Source organism: Corvus cornix, chromosome 27 (assembly GCF_000738735.6).
Source record: "Corvus cornix cornix isolate S_Up_H32 chromosome 27, ASM73873v5, whole genome shotgun sequence".
Taxonomy (NCBI): domain Eukaryota; kingdom Metazoa; phylum Chordata; class Aves; order Passeriformes; family Corvidae; genus Corvus; species Corvus cornix.
The window spans coordinates 4,401,750-4,422,942 of record NC_046355.1 but is presented as its reverse complement, the minus strand read 5'-3'; the positions used below and the strand labels follow the sequence as shown (position 1 = coordinate 4,422,942).

Here is a 21,193-nt window from a genome sequence, read left to right as displayed (position 1 = left end):
TCCAGGAGGAGAAGCTGTGGTGAGGAGAGAATGGACACAGAAGGCAGGCCTGGAATCTAGTTTCATTTTATTTTAGCAAACCGCATGTTCTTCACTTATCAACATCTCTACATTAGCAATTGTATAGCTCTCCAACTTCTCTTTAAAAAAGGGTAAACAAGAGGTAACAAACTCAGGCTTTTCATCTCTTAAAAACATTTGAAAGTTGGATTCAAGAAGACTTTGATATATTTTGGTTTTAAGGTACAGATGTGGTGTGGAAACACTAATTCAAATCACCCACCTAACCGAGAGCTGCCCCTTTTGGAGCCCCTCTGGCACCAGACCCTCAGGAGACGCCGAGGATCTGACTCACCAGCCACCCCTGGGCCTGTGGCTCTGAGGAAAGCAGCATCTCGGGGCTCAGTGCAAGTGCTGTATGTACACGGCTCCCTCACGGAAGCGCCAAGGACCTCGGCATGCAGGGATCTAGGGAGGACTCCTCTGCCACGGCACCTTCTCTTTAAAGAATCACATTCCCCTGATCATCCTGTTCCTGCTGTCTAAAGATATAAAGATCTTTGAAGAATTGTTTTAAAAGCCAACCCTCCCCCCCAAAACCCACGTGGAACACCATAAATGTACAGATTAGAGACGTCCTAGAAAAGTCCTAAAATTATTGCAGAAAGTAAAGATGACTCGTTCCAGGGGAGGGGCAGGCACGAGGCACAGCATTGAGATCTAACGAATGCTCGGGTTGGTTTGATTTAGTTTTCAGCTTTTCCCCATCACTCAAGAAAAAAAAATTTAAAAAAATTAAAGAAGTGTTTAAGCATCAGAACTAAAATACAAATGCACGTTGACTTATAAAACAAGATTGTGGATTTGACCATGGGATTCCCTGACACTGGAAACATTTTACTTTTTTGCCCGGAGAGATTTCCTCATGGTGGATTTGCCCTTGGCCGAGGGTTTCACTTCCTTCCTCCCGCTGGCTGCTGGTTTCTTGGAAGAGCTGCCACTGGAAGCTTTCTTGATGGCTGGAGCTGCTGGTTTGGCTTTCTTAGCAGGGGTTTTGACCTTGGGAGGGGGCTTTGCTTTGCCCCGGCGGGCGGCAGGGGTTTTCCTTGGCTTGGGTTTGGACTCTCTTCGCTTCATCGGAGGGGCCCTGCTCCGGGATTTGGGGGGTGGTCTCTTCTGCATCCTGTCAGGAAGAGACAGCACAGGAGCTCAGTGGAGGCACAAATGGTACCCAGAGCAGAGCCGCTGTCAGCAATTTGCATAAATGAAGCACATCTTGGCATCCCTGTCCTTTGCCAGCACATTCCATGAGCTAAATCCCAAAAACCAAGAGCTTCGCTGGTAGCTCTGCACTGAGCACTTCCCATCCCCACAGAGCTGCCAGTGAGGCTTCCAACCCCTTTGTTAGGCAAATAAACATGTAAATAATGACAGTGAATCAGTTAGCTGTCAGAACAATTAAGAGCCCTAAGCACTATCTCTCCTCTCTAAATGGGATTTTATTACTTAATAAACAACACTCATATTTGTTGGGGAAGATGAAACAGGGACTTCAGAGATCTCTCGTCTCCATCCGTCCCGACTGTCCAACCCACCCAAGCTCCTACACATATTAAGTCCACATTCTGAGTGAGGCAGGTCTCGTATCTGGCTACAGAGCTGCAAATAATTACTGCAGGGAAGATTTTTTTTTAAGGAAACAAATACAAAAAGTTCCCCATGAAACATCACACTTTCTAAAGCAGGAGACTAAAGGCAACACAAAGAATAAACACAGGCTCTCTCTCATCTGGAGGAGAAAAGAGGAAGGCTTCAAATTGTGGAATTTGGGGGAGGTCAGCATCTCTGGAGGAAGGAATAATTAGAAACTTCTGCCAGCACCTGTGAGCAACAGCCTTGTGGACAGGTGACCGCACCTGAGCACTCTACAGCTGTGACAGACACTTATTTCATCCAAAGGAGCCCACTCATCTCTCATGCTGCCATACCTCTTCTTTGGTGGTGGCTCTTCCTCCTCAGACTCTTCCTCTTCAGATTCTTCTTCCTCCTCAGATTCCTCCTCTTCTTCCTCATCAGATTCCTCAGAATCCTCATCCTGCTGCTTCTCTGGGTAGAGCACATCTGGGCTACAAGAGGGGTCTGGTCAGAGTGTGATTTGCTTCTAAGGATATGACTCCACGGTAGGCAAGCCCAGGGGTAACCCTGGCTCTCCCCTGGCACTGCAGCTTCCCACTAAGGTTACAGCTTTAACCTAATCCAGAAATGCCCTCAGGAATTCTGTGATTGCTGCTATCCCAAACCAAGGTTATTTAGTCTCTGCAATGGCAGACACATGACAGCCTAGGAATGCACCAGCCCTAAGCTGTCCCTTCTCCATTTCCATCCATTGTTGCTCCTTCCCTGCAAACCCAGGGAGAGAAACAACAAAGGGGCAGGATCAGACTGCAGCAGCTGAGTGTGGCTGAAGCTGTGAGGACTCATGTGTGCAATAAAGGGAGCTGGGGAGCAGGCACTTCAATGACGGTGCTGCCATTTGGCTCTTCCTGGGACACCAAGGCCCCATCCCTGGGCTCCACATGGCCCAGCACAGCATCAGCTCACAGCAGGAGAAGAAAGGCTGGTTCAGACTCAGAGTAGCTAATCTAGGTCATCCTCCCTCCTCCCACTTCTCCTCCCTTAAGGAAGGAACAGCTGGGTCCTGCTCCTTACGAGCATCCTGGCATGGAGAACCCACCCCACTCTCTGCTCAGGTGAATTGGTTTTAGCACAGGAACACTCAAATAGCCCAGCCTGCAACAAAACCAGCACAACCTGAGAATAGTGAGTCCAGTATTTCTACTGCCCTTAAAAGCTTCCCTTGCCAATGAAGTCAGCTTTCTGTTCACCCAAGTAATGCCATTATCCAGAGCATGGGTGATGATGTGGCAGTTCACCAGTGATTAAACCCTCAACAACCTCCCTGTAAATAGGAGGTTGGCTCATGAACGTCAGCTCTGCTACCTGAGCTGTGCAAAACTCCTGAACATCATTTTACAGCCAAGCTCTTTACCTGGGATAATAAGGGAAGCAAAGCTGGAAGGTTCCACTGAAGCCCTTCCCAGAAATTTGCTCCATCCAGCCATTCTTCTCACATTTCTGCAGGGTTCTCTTCAGTAGATGCACTGTGAAATAGAAAAGAAATCAGAGAAAAGTTGAGTTACTATCTTTATCCTCTTGTCTGATCTTACTGCTCTCTGCTGTGCCCTCTGAAATCAAAGCTGGAGTCAGGAAGGGAAATCCTCTCAGTCAATGTTCGACCAAGATACAAGATATTGTTCCTCAGCTCTTGGCAAGAGTGGCTTTAAATTCTCCAAAGGCAGGAGTCAAGAACAGTGCATGTTTCTGATGTCATGATCATGGGATGCTCCTTCATAAATCACTCGACAGCACTGTGTAACTACTTCTGTCCAAATTTAACCCAGGTCTCAGACTGTCCTCCAAAGTATGTTTTAAAACAAGCCTTTTACCCTGCTTTTGATCTCAAGTTCTAAATGTTGTATGTGCTGCATCCTTCCCCACACTGCGGTTTTCTTGTTTTTTGTTTTAGAGGGTAAAATATTTGGTCTAGAAATACAACAAATGAACTTCTTATTCCATTCTTTTATTCCAGACTTTTATTCCAGCCATTCCATTGTGCACTGTGTAAGAATTGTAACTCAGACTGTGCAAGTACAGGGGATCTTTGTCTCTGGCAAAGGGCTGGGGGTGTTTAGTCAGTTCAGAACCATTTTCAGCTCGAATTAGAGGGTCCATTTACATATTGAGCTCCCAGGGAAAAACAAGGTTTGCTCTCAAGCACATTCCAAAGTTTGTATAACCACAAGGCTGCTTTTACTCTGGGTGCCAAAGATCAGTAGCAGCACGTAAATGATTTGACTCCAGTACAGTCCAGTTCCGAGATGAGGCATAAACTGGGGAGGAGAGCAGAGCTCTGGCTCTGCAGCGTGTACCCGCCTGCTTTTCACATCACACCAGATCGTCCTCCGGTTGCTCTCAGAGCAAAGCAGAGATCATCAAAATTCCTTTTATGTAACAGAAGGAGAAAGAAAACAACAGATTGCAAGCTGAGATTCCTTATCGGCCTTGCAGGAGTGACGAGCACTGGAGGCTGGCTCAACGCAGGCCCTAAGGACCAGGGACATTTCCAATGGTCTGAAAATAAACCATGCGAGGGCTTAGGAAGCCTGGAAACTCTTTTCCCTGCCCCAAGATTAAGAAGTCACACTCAACTTCAATTCCTAATTGGCAGAAGGCCTCAGGCAGCTTCTTGAGCCCTGGGACCTGTGATGTGTCAGTAACCCTGCACCAAACAGCTGTGCTGATGCTGTGCTTCAGCTCCAGGCAAAGACTGTGGGATCAGCAACCTCCTCTCTGCTCCCGAGGAATGGCACCAGCTCAGTGACACCATAGGAACAAACTGATCTACGTTCAGGTTTGAGCAGAGACCGCTGTGAGCTCAGCCGCTCTCAACTGACCTCCAGCACCAACCAACTGCATCGGGGCTCAGCCCAAATAACCCAAATAAGCCATCAGAAGATCTGCTTGCAAGTCTCTGCTCATGCAAAAGTCAAACCAGACATTAGTGTCTCTCCTGGGAACAAAGACATGCCAAATCTCCCTTCCAAATAAAACATGACTGGCTTTTCTCCTTATTTGCTTGACCTTTTAAAAATCAGATCCAAAGTAGGGCCTCAAACAAATTTAGTAAGAGGGGTGCTCATGAATTTTTTTAAAAAGTTAAACTAGGCAAGTTCTTGAAATGAAAAGCAATTAGGAACTGCATTGATGCCACGCTGTCCCTTTCAAAGCAGAGACAGATGAAATCAACTTGGTGATTTAAGAACAATAAAGTACTTGAATACTATTCCCCCTTCCTGGCTATATACAAGAGAATTGTGCATTCTGTCTCAGGAACTGGCCTTTGTCCGGCTTGAAAGGGACTGATGGGAATGAAAACCACAGAGCATCTCTGCAGCACAAAGAGCTGAGCAGCTGCAGCTCCCTGCAAGCTCAACAGAGCAGTTTAAAGGTGCTGCACAGGCACATCTGCAGCTGCAGGACTCTCTCAGCATGCAGAATAGAAGCCTTACATGGATCAGTACTTTACCCTGGAAGTTGGAGTTGGTCCCTGGGTAATTTTCCAGGATATACTTCTTCAGTGCTGTGGTGGAGCAGGTCTTCGGTTCGTTCATGGCCGCAATAGCAGACAGGATTGCATCTTCCATCAGAGTCCCACCCAGCAGGGGCTTCTCCCCTGATTTCTTCAGCTATTTTCCAAGGAGGAAGAGAAAAGCATCAAGACAAAATTCTCCCAAACCAGGTCAGGACAAGCTCCTCTGCACCAGGTGGGTCGGCGCTCCTGCATTAGCACAGATACGTTTAATATTAAAACACTGCACAGGGAACGCTGCTCTCCCAGCTGTAGTCAGTCAGCTGGCCTGGGGGGCTTTATCAGCAACACCTCACCCCAGCCCCCAAATACACTGCAAGGATGTGGCAGTCTAAGGGCCCATTGCTCAGGGGAGGAAAGGAAGCAAAATAAATCACATCTTTCTCCATCCCACGGACCAAATGTACCCAAGCAACTTCTGTGGCACACACATGAGTAAAAGACACTGCAGGCATCTGGGGTACCTGCTGCACTTCCAGTTAGAGATGGAAAGGAAAGCTTGCCCCACCAGCTCCCTACTGTGCTGGTGAGTCAGAGCTGAGCAGTGCGTGCAGCATGCTCAGCAAGGGAACAGGGGGCTGCTCCTGAAACGGAGACCAAGAGTCCTACTGCTTCATAGCTGGGCAAGTGCTGAGCATGCCAGGCTGCTGAAGAAATGGCTACCCAGTGAAACCAGGGGAGAGGGCGCAGTAACTGACATCCAAGGCTTGTGGTCGACAAAGATGAACTCATTCTCTGACCTGGAATGTCCCAGATGCTCCCTTCCCTGTGATCTGCTCTAACTGGCCCTTCTCTACAGCTCTCTGCAGGGCATTCTTCAGCAGCTGGGGTCTGAAACACAGGAGAAGAAAGCTTTACTGACACACACTGACAGCTCCAAACACAAACAGAGAAACAGTGCTTTGCAGTGTGAGCAGAGCAGCACTTAGCGTGTCTGCCTACATGCAGACACTAAATGGAGACCTGTCAGCAAGGCTCGTTACAGAACACGGCGCTGGGAGCTGCTGGCAGCGCGTGCTCGGTGTCACGGCACCACCAGCAGCTCTGGGCACGCAGCCCTGGCAAGGATCCACTCACCTTGAGCAGCACATTTGGATGTGGTGGGCACTCAGTCAGCTCACAGACAAACAAGGGGCTGATAAAACCCTGTTAGAGGTGACACACAGGGTTTCCTAGTTTCCTTCCCAAGCCTCAACTCGCTCCGTACAGGTCAGCTTAAAGATTACTGTACGTGTGTGCTGGCTAAAGCATCCAGATCCAAGGAGGATGAGACCCTGAGGAGAGGCCTTCACATCCAGGCAGTAAAGGGATGTGGGTGTGGTTAAGGTGTGCAGAGCAGTGCTGCTGGTGGTGTCAGGAACAAAGATGGGATGTGGAGGGATGCAGGAAAAGGCATAGCTTTTCCTGAAGCTTTCCCACAGGCCCTGCAACTCGGAGCAGCACCTGACTGCTTAAATCCCAGACTGAGTCATCGTGAAGTGAGACCGAGCCAGAGGAAGGCCAAGTTTCCCCAATCCTCTGCTTGCTAAAGCAACTCCAGCACTTACCTTATATCTACTTTGAGTTTGGGGTAATACTGAGACACGTATTTTTTGATCAGGCTGTAAGAAGCCTCCTTGGGCTCGCACAGGCGGGTGAAGGCCAGCGGCAAGACGTCTTCCAGCTTCACCTGCTGCTCTGTGCTCGGAGCCGAAGTGCTTTTCTGAAACACACAGACTTTTATGCATCAGCAGGGCCTAAAACTCTGGGTTTCTGAACCAGCAATGCAAATGTGGGGAGAAGTGCTCCTGACATTGGCTGCAGAGCTGGCAACTCAGGTGCTGTAAAGCAGCTCTTTAGCAACTTGAAAAGTTTTGCAGCTTAGGTGAAATCCAGCAAATCTGGCTGAATTTTCACAGGAGTTTTAGGAAAACTTTACAAATACAAATTGCTGAGTATCTAAAAACATCTGTAATTTTAATTATTTCCTTCCCCTTGCTATAGATGTTTTTCTCTGCCACCCTTCAATAAGACAGGAGAAAAATCATAGAATCACAGAATTATTCAGCCTGGAAAAGCTTTCCGAGATCGAGTCCAAACATTAACTCAGCACTGACATATTCACCACCAGACCTTGCCCCCCAGGTGCCACATCCATAGGTTTTTTGAAGACTTCCAGGGATGGTGACTGCCTGGATCCCCTGTGCCAATGCTTTACAACCCTTTCTGTGAAGATGATGATACATGCTGACACGAAACTTAAAGCTCATCAAAGACAGAACTTGTTTACACAAATCAAATCTTCCCCAAAACAAACAGCTAAACAGGAGTCCTTTTTTTTTTTTTTTTTTTTTTGAAATAACGCAATAAAATCTTGATTGAAGCCAACGTTCCATTCTGAGTTTTCTTCCACCCCTTTTGTTGCTATGAGAGGGGATAATCAGGGAAAAATGATCTGTTCTTTATACAGAAAATGCGCTGAAGTTCAGTGATTTGATTCTGAACAGCAGCTCTGCAAACAGTGCAATGGGTGAGGGAGCTGCTCCCCTGCCAGCTGAATTCATCCAAAACCTTTGTTTTGCTGCAGCGCAGAGAAAGTAACTGGGAACAAAGACACCCATACGCTGCAGAGAGGTGATGTGTCAGCAGGTATCAGGTGCCTTGCTCACGCTCCTCGTGGAGCCAGTGAGCTCTGTTTAAAAAGTTCCATTGCAGTTAGTTTCCTCCAGGGCCCTACAGCAAGTGTGTGAACATTTCCTTCAGTTTTAGGGCTTCTGGTCTCCCCAGGAGGCAAGAGATGAGCAGCAAAGTGTTACCTGTCTAACTTCACCTGTCTAATCCCAGGGGGTTGGCAATTCCAGCCAAACATTTTGTAACTGCAGCGTTAGGAATGTGTTTCACACACTCAGTACAGCATGGAGTGGAGATCAGCAGTGCTGGAACGCAACTAACTGTGAAGCTCAAAAAACCATCCCCTTCACATTACTCCCCAACAACACCCAGCATCAGCAGCTTTCTTCCAGAAGCCTTAGGATATTTTCCTCTTTCTCCCGCTGTTCTCACAGCTGATGGGAAAACATTCCTCTCAGTCCTAAAGACTGGAGTCTTCCCTTTATCCACACAATGGATAAAACACATGCAGGAGTAGCATAAAACTCTCTTCCAGCACCTGAAAGGCACCTCTCTCTACCAGGTAAAGACAGACAAAGAGTTTCATTGTTATTTCGTTTTCTGCCTCTGAACCAAAGCCTAAGGGGTTAATGTAAACATTTTAAGACTGAGATTTTGATCATTCGACTTGCATTTAGTTCCTCATAGTAGCTTTCTGATTCTGATGCCAGTGGAATGGGTGTTTTAATTGCTGTACTTGGGGAGTAAAAGCACAGCAAGGAGGAGAACACTGCATTGAGAATATTGGGTAAGGTACATGTGCTTCAGAGCAATAAATTTCTGAGTGTTGTTTAAAATGATCCATCTTACCTTTCTGTCTCTGGCTTTTGGAACAGTTTTTCCTGCATTAGACACCACCACAAAGCTCCCAGAAGCTCCCTTTCCTTTCACCTGGTTCAAGAGAAAGTGCATTTCAGTCCTTAACAGCGTAACTCAGAACACTAACAACCTGAGAGAGACTTACAGACATCATGATGCAGATTTTGAATGCACTGTCACCCTGCAGTGGGTTCTTATGGCAGAGGCCTGATTTGAACCCACTGAAACTTCAGTAAGATCAGAAACTGCAGCCAGACATTAGGACATACTCTGCTGTCCTGACCAGGAGGTCCTGACAGATAACACAGGCATAAATTACAGTGTTAAAACCCACACTGCTGGGTTCACATGCTGCTGCAATGCTGTGTGACACAACACCCAGAAACTGCCATGAATTGCACAAAAACCAACCGTGCAAAGTATGTGACTGACACAACAGTGCTGAAATCCTGCCAGTGTCCAACACAGCAGAGACAGAGGTTGATAAACCTCCACAAGGGAGAACATGTTCATTCCACAGACCTGCTAATGGAGTTAAGAAATTCCTGTGCAGTTCCCAGAAGCATGGAATGGTTTTGGCTGGAAGGGATCTCAAAGATCACACAGTTCTACCCCCTGCCATGTGCAGGGACACCTTCCACTATCCCAGGTTGCTGCAAGCCCCATCCAGCCTGGCCTTGGACACTTCCAGGGATCCAGCGGTAGCCACAGCATCCCTGGGCACCCTGTGCCAGGGCCTCCCCACCCTCCCAGGGAAGGATTGTTTTCCAGTATCCCGTCTAACCCTGTTCTCTGGCACTCTGAAGCCATTCCCCCTTGTCTTGTCACTCCAGGCCCTTGTAAACAGTCCCTCTTCAGCAATGCTGTCTCCAGTGCTGCTCCACAAAGCAGCTCTTACCTGCCTGATGATTCCCCTCTCCAGCTCCCTTTTCAGGGCTTGCTTCAGCAGGTATCCCCTCCTCTCCAGCTCCAGGGAAGGGTATTTGTGGATGATGTATTTCCGTATTGCAACGACCGAGGCACCGCTCTTCTGAAAGCAGGCCTGAAACAGAAACAAAACATTAGAAACCACTGCACTGGAATTACCCTGAGTGGGGCTGGGAGAACAGAGACTGGACTGATGCACACAGGCCACCACAGGACGCCAGGGCTGGCCTTTGCCCCACTGTGACTCAAGTATAAAACATGACTAATAAAATACTTAACTTTCCCCTCCTGAGTAGCTGAAGAGTAACACAGACAACAGAAAAGCAGCACAGCAAGCACATATCTACTACTCCCCTGCTCTGAAGCACTCACATGGAATGGCTTAAAATACAGTCACCTTTGGGTAAATTAATGCTGCACAACTGATCTCCTAACACATTTTAATGTCAGACAGAGTAATCATTAAGTCAGAACAAGCTGCCAATTTTTTTTTTTAATAAGATGGAGGACTGACATTAGTAAACTAGCAAAAAATGGAAGGTGAAGTTCATCTTTTGAAGATAGATGGAAAGGCCATCTTGCAATTAAGGCTGGTGGAGTCCAGGCCTCCTCTAAAGGGAGCAACCAAGCCTTGAGGGGAGAGGAGCAGCACAGCTACAACAGCACAGATTTCCTCTTACAATCAGGAGGGATAAAGTAAACCAAGACCACTTTGGAATGCAGGGTAACAGTACCTCCGTCTGGCCTGAGTTAGAGCAAGTTAAGACTAAAAAAAAAAGCACATGTATCAAATAGATGGATGAATCCAGGTAAATGAAGTTAAATGTGGCTAGGAGGCACAGCAAACAAAATGATGACAGCAATCAACCAGGTTATGCCATCCTAGCTGTTCCCCATAATGTAATTAGGGAGGGAAACGAATTCTAAACAAAGAAATCAGCTATAGGGCCCCTCGTCATCCTCATGGACTCACACGTCAGCTCCATGGGCTTTCAGGCACAAGCACACCCATCTTACACACTCAGCCTCCTGCTAGCACACATCAGCCACTTGCACCTCAGCAAGCTGAAATTGTGTGGATTAGGACATAAATTGCTCTGCTTTGCGACAGATGAATAAAAACCACACATTTGTGTCCTGCTTACCTTGATGGCCTCGGTTAAAATCGCATCCATTTTGGGCCGGGAGGTGGCTGCCATCTGAGTCTGCTTCTGTGCCCGAGCCAGCTGGCTGGCAGAGAGTGTGGCCCATGCAGGGATGGTCTTCTTCACCTTCTTCTCCTTCTCCTTCTCCTTCGACTGATCCTTCTCGCTTAGGGAAAATACAGAGCAGTAGTAAGACAAGAGGCACTAAAACAAGCCAACAAGCAGTACAAGAACAACAACAAAAAAGCCCAGAACATCTGACATTATTTAAATTAGCATAACTTAAGGAATAGTCTGATGTTTCTATTAGTAAAAAAGAGATCTCGTATCAATATTCAGCCTCACATGTTTGAGAACAGCAGCTACATGTGATCAGTAGCTTCTTCCTGAGAAGTATCTTAAGGAGAAGCACCTTAAGGCACTCACTTCCTCCATCTCTCCCACTACCTTTTCTCACTGTAGAACCTGACTTCCTTCAGAATCCTACCCAAATCCCTGAATTCAGCACCAAGCAAGCCTTACTCCTTTTTGGTTTCTTCTGAGGACTTTGTTTCCTCCTTCCCTTCATTCTCAGGTTCCTTTGGCTGTTCTGCTTCATTGGATGCAGCAGGCAGGGTTTCAGTCTCTTGTTCCTCCCCAACAGAGGCAGATTCCTCAGAGGTGACTTCTGCATCTAGAAAATGTGAAAAAGCATCAAATCACTGTCGAAACCATCTTTTATCTTTAGGAAGGCAGAGGGGAAAAAAGCCAAACTTAAGATCACACCCCACTAATTATTTTCCACCAATTTCTTTTCACTTATTTAAATGTGTTATTTAAAAGCAATGTAAAAAGTGAAGAAAAGTACTGAAAGAGCTTCAATAAAGTTGCAATCAGCCCTCGAATGCCAGGATAACTGCAAACAACATCATGCAACATTTTCACAATTAACGAGTTCCACCAGCGTTCTCCTCTTAACTCCTGTCTGCTGCTCCAGACAGGCCTGGGATTGTAAGAAGGAGCTTTGCTTATGACCCAGCTGTTTTCAAATACAAAATCACCTGAAGGATAATTACAATTCCATCACATTTTTCCAGACTTGGCAAAGCTTTAGGTGGCACGTGCATTGGCAGGAGCGCTTGTATATCAGAAGGATCAAATCCAGTCAGAAATCAACTTACCAAGGAAATAAAAAATACATAAAAGCATATTTAGCTGAGAACAGAGACTGGGCTGCCTACTAGATGAGATGCATATAAACTGAAATTCCACACTTTTTGGATAAAGAACTGCCCACCAACACTGCTGTGTGAAGCTTAAGCATTTCTGATACATTCCTGTCCATAGCTTTCCCACAGAGGCATTTAAAATGTGCAGTGAATTAAGAGTCAGTTTTGTAGGTAGTTTTTTAAATTGTGACACCAGAGGACAAAGTCAGTGAAACCAGTTGACTGTAGTAGTGAAATGACACATTCTGGGACACTGAGGCCAAGCTGCTAAGACAGGGCACGTTAATATCAGACTAGATTTCATGACACATCGTGGTAAAACATTTTTGCTCAGAAAAATAGAGAAAAAAAATTGAATACTTTGTTTTTCCATTCATTAACTACACCTTTTTATCTCAAACCGTCTTTCTGACACTACTGAAACGTCATAATTTCTTCATCCTAAAGGATGTGCAAACTTAAAAGGGACCATATTTGGCCATATTTTCATGTCTGGAGTGATACAGGGTATAAAAGACAAAACAAATGGGTTCAGACTGCAAACAGTGTTTGCAAAACACAAATCCTGGAAAACCCTGTGACAGGGAGCCAAACATTAACAATATTTTCATCCTGGCTGTAGGGTTTTCCAGGAGCTTCAGACCCAGCCGATGTTTGGATATACATTAATCCCCTCTAGAACTATGACTGTACCTGCTTTGACCTCTTCCCCTTCGGCAGGTTTGCTTTTGGGAGGAGTTTCCCGGGAAGAAGCATTCACCGAGCGACGGATTGGCATCGTGTCGTCTTCCACTTTCTACAGAAAGCACATGAAAATCAGCACAGATGCTGGGAGGAATTGGAAAGTTTTGAAACGGGATTAAAATAAATCAAAGCAGCATAGGTAGAAATATTCTGGTTTGGATTTTTCATGATGTTAAAAGACAGTAGCCCTCAAACCAGCTTCTTCAAAGCTTACTAAGAGAGGATAGTTCCACATTTTATGGTTATAAAAGAAATAATTTCAATTTAAATGAGATGAGCATTTGAGGATTTTGACAGATACATCATCTCAGGGAAAGCAGGGAAGGGGAAGCAGAGCTTGTTAGACTCCCAACTGAGTTTCCTAGAAGCAGGGGAGAAAGAGTGCTGAGTAACCTTCAGCAGGACTGGAAGTCAAGGACTGATCCAAGGGCAAGCTTGGAGAAAGGGCCAGCCCCTACCTCACTTAACTTGTCCGTGTGGATCAGCTGAGCTCCCGTTAAGAGTGGAAGCGCCTTATGATGCACGGGTTCAGCTTCAGACAGATCAGTCGACATTTATATTAATTTCTAGCCCCAAGTGCAGGTAACAGTGTGGAGCCCTAGGTTTTAACCCCAAGGACTTTTTCCTAATGGTTTTCACAGTGCAGTGAGGAGTCAACCTAAAGTACAGAAAAGATGTGGTGTGAAAATTAACAAAACAAAAACATCTACATCCACGTATCCATCAAATTAAAGATTAAAAAGAAAAGGATAAATGACTTACAGCTCATGACTAACACAACTGACAAGCAACACTTGCATTCAACAAAGGTGCTAAAACATGTATGCAAACTGGAGAGCTATGGATGAAGCAGAAATGGGAAAGGTGCAAGCCAAACCCGCTCCATTAGAACATGGCTGAAAGATAAAAAGGCTCTTTAAGTTAAGGGCAAGCATTAATGAGAAGCAGCCATTGCACTGTGCCCTGAGTGAGGGAACTGGTCACTCAGTGGCTTTGGGTAAAAGCAGGAGCTGGCACATGGAGCTAAGGAATGACACCATCACATTTGTTAGGCAGAAGATAAAAGCATTGGGAAGCCAAGCCATGCCCCCCCAAACTAAACCCCATGCAATTTAAAGAAATGAGGGAATCTTTTGACCAAAAAATGACAATCAGAAGAGCAGTCTCCATGCCTTCTACCAGAAAACATAAGCTTGCCAAAGCTCTGCTCCAAACACATGCACTGTCATGGATAACAAATGGGTTAAGCTTAGTTTAACCCTCATCAAGGTACCCTCATCACCACTTACTACTATTAAGCTTTTACAGCCTTTCTTACCTGCTGCCCATCTGCCTGCACTGGCCTTTCCTAAGGAGCGGGGCTCCACTAATTCCATCACAAACCTGGGATTCATTAGCTCATTCACTTCCTCTCAGCATCCCCTTTAAAAACCTCAGGAACAAAGCCTCACCTCCAGCAAACCACAGCTGGACCTGTCCCAATTCCATCCAAAGATCAAGCTCCAGCCTGCCCTCCTCCCTTCCTTACAGAGAAACAGCCAAATGCTCCCATTTTCACCTACTCTGGATGTTTCCTTTTGCTCAGAAGGTGGGCACTTACTATAAACTTTCACTTTCAATAGGTATTTCCCCAGCCTGAGTGTTTTCCTCTTGAACAGAGACCCAAGCACCAGTCCCAGCCCTGTTTTCAAGCTGACTTTCACCAGTTTCAGTACTGCACTTCCCATTGCACAGGTGGATGCTCTGTACCACACCAACACCAATTCTCTCCCAAAAATACAGTCCTGTCATTACTCAGCAGTGGGGATCCCTAATCAATCAGAGACACTTCTGACAGGAACTGAACAGTCACTCTGAAAACCCATAGGGAACTGGTCCTGCCTCAGCACCAAGGAAAGCAAAGCCCTACGGCACTGGATGTTTTGTTCTGAGGCAAAACAGAAAAATCAAAACACACCACATGCCAAAACCAAAATAAAAAGAGATTAATGTTCTTGTGAAATGTCTGAATGTGAAAATATACTGCCTGCCAATTAGAATATACAGAATATAGCACAGCATTTAAAAAAAAAAAATTGGCCTATTTTAAGGGACCTTCCTTTCTCAAGTGTGGAAAGTGAAAGGGAAAAAAAATGAAAATTTTCACCAGGCTTCAGCTCAATATCCAGTGTTTAGCCCTTTAAGAAAATGCCAGAATTTTGAAGTGAGTCCTAAAATAACCAATTACGGATTCCCCCTCAGGGAAATCAGTTGGGGGCTACAAAAGACGCATTCCCTGGGATTAAATACACACACAAGCCGCACTGTGGCTGACATGGTCCTGGGTTTATTTATTTTTAAACTGTGTGACCTGCAAGACACACGCAGGAAAACAGTACTCCCAACTTTGACTTAAAATTTCCCAAGTTCTGAAAACCCCTTTGTTTAGATCAGTGTATAAACCACTGATGTCTTTTTGCTCTCAAGAGTACAACTTAGCACAATTCTTAACTTCTGTGCCTACAATACACGCAAACAAGCTGGTATCCAGCAGAAATTCAGAGTGGCTTGTTGATTCCCTCCGCATTCCCAGGCATGGATCATATCCTGCTCAAAATGCCCAGGGAATCAAAGGGGCAGGAGGATAATCTCCTCCTGACTGCAAAGCACTGATGGTCTTCAGGGGTGAAGTCAGAAGCCCCACCTTGTGAGAGCATCCACGCAGGGACTGTGCCTGCTCAGCCCATTTCTTTCCACGGGGGGACCAAAAGTGGTTTTCTGCACTGAGTACGAAATATGAACCACAAACAGGCCTGAATTCAGTTCCTCAAAAAGATAAAGCAAAACCAGAAAGTTTTGCAACGACAATGCAGAAAACCTCATTCCCCTCTCCAAATAAAACAGATCCGTGTAATGGAAAAATCAAGTCACCCAAACCAACCGTTACCTGGACACGCTATTTCAAAAGACAACTTAAACGGGAACCACAGCTACAATCACAAGCATCACTCAATAAAAAAATGAAAGTAACAACTGTATTCTGCATTTACACAAACATCAGACAAACATTGTGCCTTGAAAGGGGATATAGGCCACCAGCTGAGGATGCAGTTTTCAAGGTGGTTGTTGGGTAACTCTAATGAACATTTAAATCTGATCAACTGTCAGAAAAATATAATCACATCAGCAGTGAAAACACCACCAGGATGCTAACCTTCACCAAAGTACAGAAAGTTACTCCTCACGTAGTTACACCCCTTTTTCTACAGGAAATCTGCAGGTTCACAGGCTCCCAAACTATCATGAACTATTTATTCCAAAGCAGGTAATCCAGCAAAGAGCTGATAAGCAACAACCCCCCTAAATTTCTGGATTTCTAGATGAGCAGGAATGTGTCCAGTCTCCCAACTCAGGGAGTAGCTACTAACAGAAGATCCAAAGGTACAGGGAGTTTTTCCGGAACTACTCTGAACACCTACAGCAATTTCCTCCTGAACTATCACATCATTAGGAATAAATAAAGGAAGGCTTCAGGTGAGACACATTTTTAATACTTCTGAAGTTTGGAGTCCCCCCACTAATGCAAGAGACACAAGAATGTTAAAAAAAAAAAATCTGCTGGCCGTAAGATTTTTCAACTTATCTCAGCCTTCAATCTCTTTTGAGGGAAAATGCTTCAGGATAAATTAGGCTTTGAATGTGGCAATCCAAGTGTCAGGCTGGCAGAAACTCCAACTCACAGGGACTCAGGGTAGGGTGAGCAGGCTGAAAACAAATATGCAATGGAAAAAACAAGGAAGTGTATCCAATCCTGGGCCAGTGGGGTGTCCCCTTACTGTCACACGACACGTACGGGTGATTGATGTACTTAGATGTGACTGGGTACAAAGTACATGACACCGGCCTAGAAATGAGGTCAAAAAGGGCTAAAAAAAGGTTTTATGCACTTGCAGGTTTGAAGGCAGGGTGTCAAGGGATACAAATCCAACAAGTGATGCAAGCAAGAACAACTGTTTGTTATCAGAAAGCCTTAAAAAGCAAAGTAAAACTGGGTTTTAAAACCATGCTATTGAATATTGACAGTTATTTACTACTCTATAATGCACAAGAGCATTTAAATGACTTGGAAACTGAAGGAAAAAGCACAGGAAATGTTAATGTTTTTGCAGATGGCAAGACCCATCACCTTCTAAATTGCAAGCTGCACAGCTCTTTCAAGGCTTTGTCCCCCTGAAATCCTCAAAGCTCTTCCCTAAAAACCCACCCCAGGCAGCAGATACTTTATCAAACCCTCACTATCCATATGGTCACACTATATCATCCAGCAACGACTTGGATACAAATGTGTTTTACAAAATGTGTCTGTCAGCTGGTGCTGTCACTGCCTGCTCACGGAGGTGTTCAGCACTCTGCCTTTGGCTTTTCCAGCTCATGGAGCTGCCTGTGGTCTCGGCTACGATCAGCCCAGGAGCACTTAGTCATTTAAACCAGCCTGAAGTCCTGCAGATTAATAAAATATGTTATTGAACAAAGAATACAAAGTTAGTTCCAACTTCTGATCCTTATTTGCCAACCCACTTGCGTATGGCTGAGCGCAGCTGGCATTCCCATCACCTCTGCTGCATCCAGCAAGTTTTGTCCCGATTCTTAGATCCACCATTCCCCGAGATGTGTCCTGGCTCCCTGGAATTTCCAGCTCCAAGGGCTGTACTTGCAGCTCTCCTACAGTGAAGGCTCTCGGGGATCTGTTCCAGGCTACCTGAGCCCCACGCTGCTGCAGGCTGCACAAAGCAGCTTGTTTCAATTAACCAGGAATAGTGGTCCAGCACACACATCCAAGAGCTCCCCGCTTGCCAGGCAGCACATTCCTTGGCCTGTCTGTGTTACAGTGTCCATTTCCATCCACTCCTTCCCTATATGGGGTTAGACGGGGAACAACAAACCCCATGCACCTCAGGATTCAGAGGAGAACAGCAAAAATCCTTCACACTTCTAGCATCCAACCGCAGAAATTCCTACACTCAGAGACTCAAAGGAGGGTTTTTTAAGCCTAAAGATATATTTTCATTTGAAAACATTTTCATTCAGCATTGAATTTGAGCCTCTGACTCCAAACGCCACGAATGCAACCCAGCTTACACCTTGCCTGTCCTGATTTTTACAGAGCACAGCAAAAATTAAACCCTGACTTCTGCGCACACAGATGCTGCTTTCACTGAAAAAAAAAAAAAAAAAAAAAGAGGAAAAAAAAGAGGCACAATACTAGAGTGAAACTGATGCTCCCACCCAGGGCTGAGCTTAGCACTTGTCTCTGTTAGGGTCCAACACCAGCAATCCCAAGCCAGCTCAATCCCCACAGATGTTTATTAAAACAGCAGTAACCACCCATGCCTCACCTCCACTGTTCTCCACACAAAGAACACGAGCTCAATAGAAAACCACTACAGGTTTCAGATTTTCTCTCCATCAATCTCTGACTTGCACAGAAGACAGTAAGAACAGATCCTTTCCGTTGCCTGGATTATTTTGCATTCCTACACCCAGGAGTTTTTCCTCACGTCCCCAAACAGCCACAGCCAGCGAGCAACTTAAATTACACCACCACCATACCTAAAACTCACAGAAACCTCAGCCAAGGGATTAATATGAAGCAGAATTTCTGCCTGAACGGCTGTCTCAAAATAATCCCTCTCTGCACTGATGCTCAAGATCATGATGGTGACAAGCTCTAAGGAACAACAGTTTTGAACAGTTTTTGGCTAGAATGGCCTTTAATCCAAATTCTCCACACTCTGCCACAAGCCACTGAGGGATGAAATTGCCCCCATTAGAGTGCACAGGGCTCAGCTTTAAGTTTAAAACAAGGTCAGGTCACAAAGTTAAAACAACTCCAACATGAAAATCCCCTGCTGAAAGTTTTCATAGCCTTGGATAAAATATCTTAAGTCAGGATCCAACTTCATGAATTTTGACAAACTGCTGACACCTGAATGAAAATTTAGGCTGCAAATGTTACATACCAGGGTTTGAACCCTCTATAGGTCATCTCCTCCTTGCCTAGACAGATTACATTTAAAACCACTGTATAAACCCTCCTCCCAACTACTACTTATTCAGCCATCATTTTTTATTCTACAGACAAAACTGTACACGATAAAAACCATTATTTCGTTGCAGTCTGTAAGAAAACTACCCACACCTCCCATTATAGTCCATCAATGTAAAACTTCTATTCTCTCTCACAGAAGTTTAAATCCTCAGGTGACCCCAGGTCACTTGTAACAAAATGCTGCCAAGAGATTTACATGCCACTTTTTGCTGAAAGGGAAAAAAACACAGGAAAAGATATTCCAAAGACAAAAACAATTCAAGGAGCTTCTGCCTGATGAATGTGCATGATGTATTGAGAGCATAATTAATTAGCAAGCACACACAGGTAAACGGGGGAAAGCTCCAAAAGCCACTTTTTCCCAAGGTATTTATACCAAGTTCTTCCTCCCAACAGGAATTATGTGTATTTTTTTTTCCTCTACTCATTCCTGATTTCCAAGGATCGCCCACTCTATCCAACAATTTTTTGAAGTCTCACCTGAGGAAGGTCTGTGCTCTCCTGCCCAGTCCATCAAACATCTCCACTCCTGAACTGCACTCACCTCCCTCTCTCACTGCTCTCATGGAGAAGGGACACTGTTTACAAACACAAGCACTTCCGAACCTTTCCCGCCTCAATGGCAGCTGCTTGCCAAAGACTGCTGGCCAACTCTTTCTTGAATATGCTAAAAATACTATTTATGGTCAAAGCAAACAAAAGTCACGTGCTGGGAAATCAGAGTGCAACACTTACTCAATAGTTAGATAAGAACTGGGAAGTGACACACTTACTAACCCAGAAATAATTCAGTAGGGCTCCTAAGTGCTGCTAAGAACTGAGAAATACCCGAGTATCTGAGAAATACCACAGCTATAAGCAAACTATCCAAACTATCGGTCTCTGCTACACTGTATAAAGGAGCGAACACACCCACAATCCCACATTATCCAACTTTTCTTCTGAAGCAAAGGCTGGGCAGTTCCCCAGGGATTAGCAGACAGTGGGGGGTGGGAAAACAGTTAAAATACACGCGGGAAGGATTTGTTCTGAACAGTGTTCGTGGTCTGGAGCTGTCCTCAGGTGGAGCAGGAAAGAGCCTGGCAAGAGCCACCCCAGTTTACAGCTGCTCTTTGTCTCCTTACATATTTGCGATGTTTTACCCAAAAACACCCCACAGCCTAGAGCGGCAAGGATAACGATACAGGAATGGAAGCCTGTCTAGAACAGCCCCATTCCAGACTAGAATTTAACAGCCTTCTCTATGGAGAATCTGTGCACTCCGGGGAGGAGGGTGATGAACGCTCCTTGGGCAGGGTGCGAGCACCTGGGCGCAGGGAGGCACTCGGAAGTGCCCGGGAGCCTCACACGTAGGTCTGTATCCATCGCTATCAGCGCCGAGGGGGATTAGGGACCTCTTTTGGGAAGCGGAGCCACACCGGAGCCAGACTGAGGTTTCCCTCGAGCGGTGGCACTTCTCGGGCGCTGAGGAAGTGAGTTAGTGCAGGAAAAAGCCCCAACCACCGCACAGCCAAGCAGCCGAAAGGCGGGAAGGCCGCGGCGGGAGCCAAGGCGCTCCCTAAGTTTATAAATAGCGATTATTTATTGTGTCGCGGCCCTGTCAGCCCCTTCCACCGCTGACCTTCCCCGGGGCTCGCCCTGTGTCGGCGGGACGGGAGAGACGCGTTTGGGGCGTGCTTGAGCCCCGCAGCTCCTTTGTGAGGGGCCACAGGCCCGCACCCCGCCAGGCCCCGCCGAGCCCGGCGACACCCGAGGCCCGGGGCCGCCTCCTCGGGCCTGTGCCGGGCCGAGCCCACCGCGACATCGCGCCGTGTCCGCGCAGCGTGTCGCGACTCCCCGTCACGACACCCCCGTTGCCCCAGGCCTGTCAGGGCAGGGAGGGCGGGGGGGGGACGCGCTGAGGGCAGTTCCGGGGCCCCTCCGGCGGCGCCGCCAGGCCGCCCCCGCGCCTCGCGCGCAGCACCCGCGGCCTCCCGGGCGCGGCCCCGTGTCCCGCCCGGCGCGGCGCCGGGGGCGGGCGGGGCCGGGACTCACCGGGCCCGGCGGACACAAAGCGGCGGCGCCTCCAATGGCGGCGGCGGCGGCGGGAGCGGGGGGGCGGCCGAGGGGCGGGGCCGCGCGGGGGAGGCGGGGCCGCGGCGCGCGGCGGGGGGCGGGGCCGGGCGGGGCCGCCGGCCAATGGGAGGCCGCGGGCATTTTTCGAACGTCGGTCCTCACCCGAGCCCCGCCGCCTCCACGTCGCGCGCGTGCGCGGGGCGGGGCGGGGCTGCGCGCGCTTCCCGCCACTACCGCGCTGAGGCGATTCCCGCCTGCTGGGGTCGCTGAGGGGGCGAGAGCTGGCTCCGGGACTCGCCTCAGCCCTGCCGGGCTGGGACCGTCCCGCCGAGCCCTCAGCGCAGCCCTG

At 47.0% G+C, this 21,193-nt stretch overlaps 1 protein-coding gene across 3 annotated transcripts; it reads right to left on the bottom strand.

The window, feature by feature from the left end:
* Positions 1–50: 50 nt before the first annotated feature.
* Positions 51–20,880, bottom strand: HP1BP3 (heterochromatin protein 1 binding protein 3). Of its 3 annotated transcripts, none has more exons than XM_039565750.1 (13): positions 20,824–20,880; positions 13,160–13,359; positions 12,651–12,753; positions 11,272–11,422; positions 10,750–10,915; positions 9,576–9,719; positions 8,669–8,749; positions 6,757–6,911; positions 5,950–6,040; positions 5,147–5,306; positions 3,050–3,161; positions 1,989–2,126; positions 51–1,183 (listed from the first exon to the last, which is right to left on the bottom strand). In XM_039565750.1, exons 2-13 carry the CDS (start codon positions 13,253–13,255, stop codon positions 898–900), a joined length of 1,683 nt encoding a protein of 560 aa, XP_039421684.1. In that variant the 5' UTR covers positions 13,256–13,359; positions 20,824–20,880; the 3' UTR covers positions 51–897. The 3 variants fall into 3 exon arrangements, with proteins under 3 accessions (XP_039421684.1, XP_039421685.1, XP_039421686.1); XM_039565751.1 differs by having other exon boundaries at positions 13,169–13,359; XM_039565752.1 differs by lacking the exon at positions 13,160–13,359 and having other exon boundaries at positions 20,824–20,878.
* Positions 20,881–21,193: the final 313 nt, after the last annotated feature.